The 12,222-nt window shown below is 39.2% G+C and overlaps 1 protein-coding gene across 2 annotated transcripts in view; it reads left to right on the top strand.

Moving 5' to 3' along the window:
- Positions 1 to 2,798: 2,798 nt before the first annotated feature.
- Positions 2,799 to 12,222, top strand: part of LOC127424193 (beta-citrylglutamate synthase B) — a 28,989-nt gene continuing 19,565 nt past the window's right edge. For both annotated transcript variants that reach the window (XM_051669165.1, XM_051669164.1), the window contains exon 1: positions 2,799 to 3,437. In XM_051669165.1, the coding sequence (XP_051525125.1) occupies positions 3,275 to 3,437 (163 nt within the window). In that variant the 5' untranslated portion in view covers positions 2,799 to 3,274. The remainder of the gene's footprint in view (positions 3,438 to 12,222) is intronic.

Below are 12,222 nucleotides of genomic sequence, written 5' to 3'. Positions count from 1 at the left end.
GGCTTATATACTTGGACATGGGAGAACAAACCAATGAACAAACAGAACTCTAAACAAGATAATCAAACAATGAACCAATGAAAACAAGACACATGAACATGGAGGGAAAACAGTATGTCACATGACCAGGAACACATGACATGAAACAGGAATTAAACTTTTCAAAATAAAAGACATGAAAAACATGAATCAACAAAATGCACATGACAAATGCATTACATTTTCCTCTAAATCACCTAAACCTTTAACATCATTGGAAATGTATTTTTTATTGTTCAGTTTAACTGTGCTGCATTTGCAAGGTAAAAACAGCTATTTCAGACATACCAAGATACAACAGAAATGTATATTTATGAATCAGATAATACAGTGGACAATACTTTGTTTCAGGCTGTGTCCATGAGTAGTTAGTCCCAATCCAAGGTCATATTCATTGTAATAATGTAAGAATATTAATGTAGGATACAACTGGGCTAAAGGCTCATTTGATTTGATTTTCTTCCAAAATACTAAATAGCATCAAAGACTAGCACTTTCCCATACACCTGTTTGTCACTATGCATTGCAAAATGTTGCAAATTTATAATGAAAATTATCATATTTATTTCGGCACAAAATACTTTTTTTTAATTTTCAGCTTTGTTCAAGGTGATTAAATAAAAAGCTTTTCAATAACTTTCCAATAAGTGAAAGGATATTAAAACACAAACACATTAAAACCCCATAATAAAACACTGTTTTTTGTAAGTGGGGCAAATAGATTTATGAAACTTTTTCAATAATGTGTCACAATGGAGATTCGTTTTTTTTATAGAATACTCAAGATGTTGTGAAATGAACAGGAAACGTTGCACCCTTTTCTGAAGTGGTTATTTTGAATAAGCATTATCTTCATTTGTTCCTCAAAAAAGCATCTTGCTGTCTCTTAATTATTCATATTAGTTGACAAATTTTGCACTAAAACTTTTGCCCCTATATCTACATGATATAAATCCCCCTGGGGGCCCAAGTGTGGAGTAAAAGGTCACTCACCATTTTAATTATTTTCACACAAATTATGTTGCTCCATCAATATTCAATAAAAAGAAATAGTAGAGGTTGGGAAATGTTTAAATCTAAATGCTAAAGACCCATGGACTGTGTTTATTAAGTAATTAACTACAATGAATACATTAATTGTCATTCTTGATAATTCATTGTCATATTTTATAAACCTTTATAAAGCTTTATTTTATATCATGCAATAAAGTTACTCGAATCTCAATATATGCTGCCTATGTCCCTTTAGTCGCATACTACAGTAAAGCGTGTGTTGTTTTACTAATAACATCCACTGGGTGGCGGCATTGACTAACCGCGTGATCGCACACAAATACATTTTCACCACATCAACGGGTCCCACCACAACACTGGAATCTAGTTATTTTCATTGTTTAAATATAATGGTCTTGCATTTACTAAAACTTTCGTAAAATGATAAAATCTCACATTTACCCGCATTAATTAGGCTGTGTAATGTCGCCTACACTGTATTATTATTGACGTGTAAAAATAAATAACGACGAGGGTCACGCCATGGAGGTACCGCCCCGTAAACTTTTCGGGGAAGCTGATTGGCAGAGAAATTTGGCGCTGGGGGAAGATGGACGTGTTGAGTCGAAATTGGCGCATCGTTTTTAATGTCCAGCGTCGTGTTATTTCTATGAACTTTACAGAAAAAATTTCACGAGAAATTTATATAATTTCATTTGACATTACAAATGGGTTGCTTTTATTTAAAGGCATCCTGTTTTCTAGACGGTTAAGTGATATCTATCCATTCAACCGTATAATGGCTTTATAAAGGCATAACTAAAAGAGAAGTGAACCACAATCTGCCTGTTAGATGTTCATCACATCTATTACCTCTCTCGTTCAGTCACATCTAATGCCTCTCTCGTTCAATCTCTTCGTCCGCCCCCTCCCTCTGTTTCTCTGGGTGTAAACAAAGCCAAAGTGGGTCATTTGCCTTGGCATGAAACCGCATCCCTGACGCGTCATGTGAAAGAACAGATGCAATTTATTTCTCCCTTCGAAAGAACAAAAGAATTAAACAAAGAGACCAGACAAAACTATGAACACTTCATTGAGACATTTGGTTTATTAACTTGCACTTCTAGACTGACTAGATATCCATATTGGACATCTGCCTTTCCAAGAACACAATCTTTAGCGTTTTGTTGTTATGCGGTTGCCACGACACTATGAGACGGCAGTTGAGCTACACAAAAAAGCGTCAAGATGCGCCTGCAGACGTGCTCATTCCCCCGCCTCCACTGTGCGCATATACTTATGCACAGTCTCATATCAAGGCGTGATGGGAGATTCTTCACCGAGCCATTATTTCTACCGTTTCAACACGTAGCACAGAGGCGTTGGTATCCAAACTAAACCAAACCAAGCCTCTCCACGCCCGGTCTGAACCGGTTCGGGGGCAATGCGCGCTCTCGGAGACTCCCTCCCGTCTCTGCCTTGCTGCAATTCCTGCCACGCGCTCACACACACACACACACAAACAAACCCTAGCTGAGCGCGAGAAGTCGCGAACGCGCGCATACGTCACCCTATGCCTTGTTCCCCTGCATCTCCCATTGGCTAACGCAGACCTCTAGAGCCTCTTCTTGTTCTCTCCTCCGATTGGCTTTAGCAGCTGCCGAGGTGAGGACCCTGGTCTTCGATTGGTCGGTGTGAGAGCGAGCCCTTCTCTCTCATTGGCTCGTGCGGGCCGTGCATGAGCGCGAGGGAAAGAGTTGTAAATGCGAAGCGCGTGCTGGAAAAGCCGAGGCGTAGGGCTGAGAGCAGCGCGAGCACCGGAGATCTGCAACAGGGGCATCACTCGTCACAACATCCAGCCTCTTATCCGCCCTCTCTCCATTTTGTCAAGGTTTTTAAGCTTTATCGTTGGACTCTGAATCGCGGTGAGCGGTAGGAGCCGGGCTCATTAGCGAGGCTTTTGTTAGCCCGTTTTGGGGGGCAGTTACTGTTGCCAGTCGGTGGGGGGCCGCGTTATCACCTTTCGGTTATTGGGGAGGCAAAACGGCAGCCTCTCACCGCGTGCTAGTCAAAAAGCGATTTTAGGTGTCTTTAGTCGTATCCCAGTGGTATATTGTATCTAGTCGGACCGGAATAACGGCGCTTTTCAAATAAAGGTGAAAATTTGCTGCAGCTCTTTGTGTGGATTTAGCTTCGTTTCCCCGTCGCTCGACCTGAAGTTCCGCACTCCGATCTCCAAAACATGTGCTCCCGGGTGTGGTTTATCACAGACCGGCGGATCAGCCAGGAGTACCCGCAGGTCCAGATCCTGCGAGCGCTGAAGGAGCGCTGCGTCGAGGACGATGTTGAATTCCGCTATCTCCTAATGGATGAGATCGTCTTGACCATCACGGACTGGCAGCTCGGTAAATACCTTACACGCACACATATCAACGCACTCCATTTGTTTCCACTTCAAACACTGAAATATGTTTTTTGTTGTTGTTTTGCCTAAACTGTTGACTTGGGTAAATTACGGGCCAGTGTGTATGGTTAGCGTGCTTGCTTTGAGCGGATGTGCATCACTGTGTGAATGTTTACGTGTGCGCGTTTTGTGTTGATGTGCGTGTGGGTGGCCGCCTAACCCACTTTGAGCCATCACAGTCAAGCTGATAGACGAGAGGCCGTTTTAAAATAACGGTTAAAAAACGACTTTACTGGCGTTAGTGTACGGATGGCGTCGTTTATTGTTGCAACGTGCGCGCGAATGGGTGAACAGTCACGAGTGTGCGGCGCGAGCGCGTTCATTATCAACATAAAGCCTCGAGCGCAGATGGCGCGACATTCACAAAGAGCAGTTATCCAGGTGGTTATAATTACACACGTGGGTTTTTATTTAATTTTTTTTATACATCTTACCGTTTTGGGGTTTCATCTTTAATCTGCAAGCTGTAATTGACATGAAATTAATTTTGACGCATTCGCGCGAAACATCACAAAGGGCTTTAATCGAAATAATTAATTAGTCACGTGCAAGCCTCGTCCGGAGGTGGGTTTTTAAAACGTTAAGTCAGGCGCAAGATGCTTGGCTGACTATGTCTTAAAACATTTACAGGTGTGTTATCACAGTCTATTCATTCTAGAGACATAATGGTAGTCATCAGATATTGTTTAAACTTGTGGTGTACATTATAAAATGCTTTTACACATCTATCTCATTTGAATATGGAATCCGCTTAGTCATGGATTACTGTACCTGGTTTTTACCAGTGTAGTTTTCACAGCCATCTATTACATGTGCTTCACATTTTAAATTAACAACTGACACATTTGTGAACAGATATTTTTCTTTCAGATCTAGTTTGCAGCACAGCACTTCATAAAGCAGATGTGGTGACAAATTAGCTGCTAATAATTTGGCCATTTATTAACAATAATCTGTCAGCAATTTGATGGATTTGAAAATATGACACACTATGCCATCTTGCGTGTTGGGGAGGATGGGACTGTTTTGAATGTTGCCTTGGGAGGTGACCGCAATTCTTTTGGGGGTAGCAGATGGAGAGTGTGACATAGAGCATTTCGCATGGACCTGAGGTAAAGGGAGTGGCTATGCACCAATGCAGCTCTGCTTTGAATCAGCTGGGGTGAGTCTGCAGCCTAATAGACAGCCAGTCTAACAGGAAGACCCAACAGACAAAATAAGCAAACTGAAAGCATGTTGACCTACTTTAATGGAAAGGTAGACGGCTGTCTGCAGAGCATGACAGCAGCGCAACTGGAGTAGGTCCTTGGCTTGGTGTTTTTGTGTGTAATCTGCTAAAAGTTGGTGGACAGTTTGTCAGCTTTGGGATTTAAAGCCCCAGAGATCACAACATTCTGTTGAGTTACACCATCAATGTGATCAATGCTCAAATTGAGGGAGGGGGGCGGCAGACCCCCAAAAATAAATAAAGACTTAACGAGGGGTTCCCAAATATTTTTATTTTATTTAGTTTAATTTACGCAGTTATGATACAATCAATTTCGTGAATTATTTATTTACAATAATTCATGTCTTTTGAAAAAATTTTTGTCATGTCTCTTTAAAAATGTTAACGCTCCTGCGCCAAAAGTCCGCTTAGCACCGTCATCGGCTGTGTCTCGTTTCGAAGGCTGCATGCTAGGTACGACGCGTCCTTTGAAGGCTGAATGAACCAATTTGAAAATGAATACAAACATGAATTACAATGTAAAAATAAAATATTTTACAACACAGATTATTTTATAGTGAAATCAACATTATATTCACATGCTTTACAAAAAATACAAATAATTAAAGATGAATTTTAATGTCTGCTACATAGAAAATTGTGAAACTGTTCATATCAAACATGGTCTATTTGCAATTTGGAAAAAAGTCAACTATGTGATATCTGGAGAATATATAGGCTACAACTGATATCTGTTGGAAGCGCTTTCCACCAGTGAGGAACAGAGAATGTGAATGATTGAAAAGGTCTTCAAAAGGCTATTAAAAAGTATAAAAATGGATATGCGGAAACTGCAGATACCCTGACTTAACAAATATAGTGCACAGATCAATCAACAACACCCCCCAACCCAACCACAAGTGGTGGGGACCAGCAAATTGGGTGTGTGTTACATTTTGATGTCTAGTGTCCATTCTAAGAGATGAGAAATGTAACACCAATTTACTGTCTTAGACATATAGAAGCTGGCAGCATGCTCATATATATATATAATTAAAAAAATACAGATATTGCACATGTGACTGCATCTGACTATAGTTCAGGGTTCAGAGTGGGGTTTGGTTGGAGGTAAGTGAAATTGCAGATCGATCTTTTAAAAAGTCAATTTAATCAACTATTTCCCAGGACATACTTCATATCTATGAAATCTTATTACATGTGTGAGTGTGCTTACACAACAAGAGGCTCAAGAGGTGTTGTTTAAATGTCTTTGTGTGGAGATTTCAGTCTGTCATTTCACTGTTAGATTGAAGTAGTTCCTTTTCTCTCAGATAGAACAGACTGCATTTAAACACAGGCAGAAAATAGGGGTGGGTGATATACTAGTAGAAATGTGTCAAGCGTTTAAGCAAAATGCCATATGGTACAGAATGCATATGACAATGTAGAAGGTCTTCCATTCCTTTGGACATAATTTTAAATAAAAAGAACACTTTTTGTTTTTCAGATGTTTTTGAATCACTATTCCTTAAAAGCGTGTGTATTGTGATGTGTTGTTTGTTATCCACAGAAAAATTCAAGAATATTGCAATATAATTATTTGCTTATATCACCCACCCATAGCAGAAAGTGATTCACTTGGGTTAGGTTGGAGACATGCGTTGGCAGTCTTTTTCAGTGCTGTGAATTCAGGTAACTACACAAGTAATCAGTTTAGCTCCAGCCTCACAGCATTGGTTTGTAATAAGAACCCTCTTCCAGCCTGCAGATGTAAGTCATTGTAAAATAGGAACCAAACTAATGTGGTATCAGTGGCAGAAGAGTGGGCAGCTTTAGTTTGTTGGGGTGATGACCGATTTTTAGAGTTTCTGCTGTGTCTAGGGTGTGTGTGTGTGTGTGTGTCTTCACATGCACATACTGAAGAATGGAACAAAGCTTATGTCTGGATTACAAAGGAATGGATACAAAATTCGAGCCCTTACACTCACATTAATTTGGTTACATGTTCTCCCATGTAGCTGGAAGAACGTTAACTCTTTTAAAGTCAAGGCACAACAATATTTTTTTTTCTTCTGCGGGCTGAGTCGGGGGGAAAAAATTATACAATTTATATGTGTAAGCATTGAATTTGTTTTCAATTAAATTAATTACATGATGTGCTGATTAATTAAATTAATAGAAATTAGTCGCATACAATATTTACACAAAAGCTCCAAAATAAAATTTAAAAAATAATGTAAATATTTATAACTATATACTAAATATTATAATTCAAATAGATTATATTGTGTCAACAGACAAGTAAAGCATTTAGACAATACAAATTGTGTCTTTTAAAAGTCAAAATATTGTTTTTGTTTCCACATCCTTGCACATTACCCTAATATTGGTCTAATTCCCTCTGCTCTATTTTTAATTGTTGGTCTATGTACTCATGCATTAGACAGACACATTTCAGGACTCGACAGTAAGGACTGCCCAATGGCCCGGGGCCAGTGTGAGAGAGATTCGGGCCAGTTGCAAGAACTCTCACTGGTCCGATTGGGCCAGTGCGTCATTGATAATGTTAGTGCAAGCAGACAGTGAGAGAGCACAAAAATGACACATTTAGCTCGCAAACACACGCGAGCACATAATAAACTGGGCTTGCCAAGGCACAGTCGCGTGAGCACACAAAAGCACGCAGATACTGAGCATGCTCTCCTAGAACTGTCCTTGCTCTTTTCCAAGTGTCCTAGCAGCATCAATTACCAAAGTGTAGATATACTGCAAGGAAAAAACCATTAGCCACAGGAATTTCGGAGCGTGATTGCACGTCTTGTGCAACTTTTTAAGTATCTCTGCACATTCCATATTCACAGCACGTGAAATTCCCACATTTTTCATTTTAACATGTTGGTGAAAATTATTAATACATATATTGTAACACAATAAATCCATAGTGTCTTTCTTTTGGACTGCAATTTCATCTCTCTCCATGCAGCTTAGACGCTGTTTAACGTGAACTCATAAATGGAGAGCGCAAATTTTGTTCCCACAGAAAAAAAAAAATGCATTTTCTCTCATTAATTCGCCTGCGATGAAGCACTCAATGAAACATAATAAACTTTTTTAAACTCCGGTTATACATGTGGCTGGAAATCCAAACTGTTCAGTATCCAAAATGCAAGCATACATTTAATTTGGTAATGTTTTTCAAAATGTAAACATTCGATATGATAATGGCGTTTGATATGAAGAGAAGCAAAATCACTATTGCTATTATTATTATCAGAGCTGTTCAGCTGCAGGGTGAAGATGAATATTTAAAACAGTCGTACTTCATATCATCCATAACACATCTGTTACATTTCTCATTTTTGGACTGTACATGTATTTTATTTTATGTAATACAGTACACTCTACAGAACTCTTTGCTTAAAAACACATGTTGGCTGAGGTTAATATGATGTATTTATTAATTTATATCTGTGAAGTGCTTATATGGGGTTACATAAGGCATAAGTCATATCTTGCAAATTATAAATGTAAAATAATTTTGGGGAAAACTGTCTTAAACTTTAAGACTAGTCTTCAGCGCTTTGTTAGGAAAACGTGTAAAGTAAAAGGCATTTTGAAACTTTGAAAAACACGTCTTGAGATGCCTGTATTCTGTTGTGCTCGGTCCATCCGTCTTTGAGTGCAAATTAAGTCTGTGGATGGCTGAGCTGCCTGCTCGTTGGTTTGACAAGGCATGTTGCCTGGACAGCTGGAGCTGACTGCCCCCTACTACATCAAGGTGGTACATCAAGCTGAAATTGCTCTGGTAGGAACATTGCTTATTATGGAATTTAATACATCCAAAGATTTTTAGAAGAACATCTCAGCTCAGCTGTTGGTCCATACAATGCAGTTCAACAGGGTCCAAAACTTTGCAACTCAAAAAGCATATAAAGGCAGCAAAAAGTAATCCATATGACTCCTGTGGTTAAATCCATGTCTTCAGACGTGATATGATCAGCGTGGGTGAAAAGCAGATCAATATTTAAGTCCTTTATTTACCTATAAATCTCCACTTTCAAACAGCCCTCCTAAGCACACTTCTTTTGTTTTAGGGGATTTGCATTCTTGGTGCATATCGCCACCTACTGTGCAGGGAGGAGAACTTGTAGTAAAAAAGGATAAAACAAAAAGACAAAAAATAGTCAAACTTAAATATTGATCTGTTTTCACCCACACCTATCATATTGCTTCTGAAGACATGGATTTAACCACTGGAGTCGTATTAATCACTTTTATGCTGCCTTTATCATACACATCTGGGATGGCATGAAGGTGAGTAAATGATAAGAGAATTTTCATTTTTGGGTGAACTATTCTTTAAGTTTTCATTAGAAAAAAAAACAATTTAGTGCAAAAAAAATCTGTTACGTTTTTACTTTGCAATAGTAACTGGAAGAGTAAGTAAAAACTATGAAACACAAATTTGACATGTCAAATTATGATCCAACATGAATTTTCTTGATAAAAAAATATGATCGTGCCTGGTAATGTGCATGTAAAATGGCTAAAGCTGACAATTTACACAAGGTTTATTTCTTCTGCTCCAAAATTACTTCAGACTTACTTATCTGTCTGCTCATATGAATGTAACATGTCATAAAAAATTGTTTCACCACTGTTCAAATGCACTTTGGATCAGATAATTTATATGTATAAATGATTTCCATCTGAAAGGACTAAATATTAAATGAAACAAATGACAATAAAATGCAAAGTAATCTTCAGTAATCAAAATACTTTTTGAATGCAACTTGATTCTAAATACCAATGATTTAAATTGTAACTGTAGTGGAATACAGTTACTTATATTTTGTATTTTAAACGTATTCCCGTTATATGTATTTCGTTTCTCCCCAACCCTGCCTATTGATTAGCTGTGGTATCGCTTGATGAGGATTATTTGTCTCAGGTTTGTTGTGTCTGATTAACTACCTGTATCTAATACCAGTTCACCTCATCCTCACAGAATTACCCCTGAATTAGGTTAAACCCATGTGTATACACTGCTTTACTGCAAGTTTAGGTTTTCCATGACCCTGTTTCCACCTGGTATTACAATGCGTTTTTGATTATCGGATCACATGTGGTTAGCATTAAATACAGGTCTAAACGGGGTCTAAAAAGTTTTGCAATTGGATCACAAAAACCACATACGTATATGGTCAAAAATGCATCTGAATGCATCACATTTGAGGTGTAAATGCTAAGCCATCCTGTATGCGTCCCAGCAGCAGCAAAACAACACTCCTCGCCTGTCAATCAACCGCTGCGCTAAAACAAAAGTTTAAACTTCGCCGGTTAAGAGGGAATTAAGGAAATCACCATCCGATCGGAAAAATGAGTGGATATACACAATAGGGTTGTAACTATTCTCTGTTAAAAAAAACAACAAAAAAAACAACAACCATACAGTTCACCACCCACGGTTCGGTAAGCATTGGCACCGTGGTTCACCTCAAGTTTAATGACTCATCTGGAGCACAAGGTTTAGTGAAGAAAACAAAGCATCAAACAGACAGGCACAGTTACAACCTCCACTAATGCACCTGAATGGATCTGTAAATGGATACATTTTGCCTGTGTTTCACATGGGTCAACTTGATGACATCGCTGTTCTGAACGCGTTGTGTGTTGTTGAAAATGGCAAACAGCAAGCGGAGAAAACGAGCTGCTGATAGAGAAGCCTCCTGTGGTATTCAAGTCTCCTGTCTAGGAACATTTTCTTTTTGCAGTCAATTACAACAGCGATGGTCAAAAAGTTTACAAAACATCAGTTGAGTGACACATTCAAAGTCATAGTGTGAATTTATAACCTAATATTTCTAAAAAGCAGGATTTTTTTTTTTTTAAATACAGCCATGTCATAATTATTCAACCCCTATTGCATGTAGCTGTTTCTTAAATATGTATGGCTACACAATTAATTGTTTTAAAACAAAATTAAGTCATCAATCTGCAATCAAAAATGTTTTGTAAGCAAAAATGTCTCAAAAGCTAATAATGGATATTATTTCATTACACAAGAAAGGTCATGGCTAAAAGTACATTTCCAAGGCACTTCAATTTCCAATAGACAAAGTTGGCAACACCATTCATACATTTTTTTAAAAATATGGTACAACAGCAACCTTCTTGTGGTGTGGAAGAAAGCAAAACTTCAAGGGAAATGTTGACTTGAATATTCAAGAAGTAATTAGGAAAGACCTGTGGAGTCCTGAAAGAAGGTTTTATAGACGTACAGTGCATCCGGAAAGTATTCACAACGCTTCACTTTTTCCACATTTTGTTATGTTACAGCCTTATTCCAAAATTGATTAATTATTTTCCTTAAAATTCTACAAACAATACCCCATAATGACAACGTGAAAGAAGTTTGTTTGAAATCTTTGCAAATTTATTAAAAAGAAATAAACGCAAAAAAATCACATGTACATAAGTATTCACAGCCTTTGCTCAATACTTTATTGAAGCACCTTTGGCACCAATTACAGCCTCTGGTCTTTTTGAGTATGATGCTACAAGCTTGGCACACCTATTTTTGGGCAGTTTCTCCCATTCTTCTTTGCAGGACCTCTCAAGCTCCATCAGGTTGGATGGGAGCGTCGGTGCACAGCCATTTTCAGATCTCTCCAGAGATGTTCAATCGGGTTCAAGTCTGGGCTCTGGCTGTGCCACTCAAGGACATTCACAGAGTTGTCCCGGAGCCACTCCTTTGTTATCTTGGTTGTGTGCTTAGGGTTGTTGTCCTGTTGGAAGATGAACCTTCGCCCCAGTCTGAGGTCCAGAGCGCTCTGGAGCAGGTTTTCATCAAGGATGTCTCTGTACATTGCTGCATTCATCTTTCCCTCGATTGTGACTAGTCTCCCAGTTCCTGCCGCTGAAAAACATCCCCACAGCATGATGCTGCCACCACCATGCTTCACTGTAGGGATGGTATTGGCCAGGTGATGAGCGGTGCCTGGTTTCCTCCAGACATGACGCTTGCCATTCAGGCCAAAGAGTTCAATCTTTGTTTCTTATGGTCTGAGAGTCCTTCAGGTGCCTTTTGGCAAACTCCAGGCGGGCTGTCATGTGCCTTTTACTGATTGGTGGAGTGCTGCAGAGATGGTTGTTCTTCTGGAAGGTTCTTCTCTCTCCACAGAGTAATGCTGGAGCTCTGTCAGAGTGACCATCTGGTTTTTGGTCACCTCCCTGACTAAGGCCCTTCTCCCCCGATCACTCAGTTTGGCCAGGCGGCTCTAGGAAGAGTCCTGGTGGTTCCAAACTTCTTCCATTTACGGATGATGGAGGCCACTGTGCTCATTGGGACCTTCAATGCTGCAGAAATTTTTCTGTACCTTTCCCCAGGTCTGTGCCTCGATACAATCCTGTCTTGGAGGTCTACAGACAATTCCTTGGACTTCATGGCTTGGTTTGTGCTCTGACATGCACTGTTAACTGTGGGACCTTATATAGACAGGTGTGTGCCTTTCCAAAT

This window comes from Myxocyprinus asiaticus, chromosome 33 (assembly GCF_019703515.2).
Source record: "Myxocyprinus asiaticus isolate MX2 ecotype Aquarium Trade chromosome 33, UBuf_Myxa_2, whole genome shotgun sequence".
Lineage (NCBI taxonomy): Eukaryota > Metazoa > Chordata > Actinopteri > Cypriniformes > Catostomidae > Myxocyprinus > Myxocyprinus asiaticus.
Note: the sequence above shows the minus strand (reverse complement) of the source record. Positions and strands in the feature narration are given on the sequence as shown.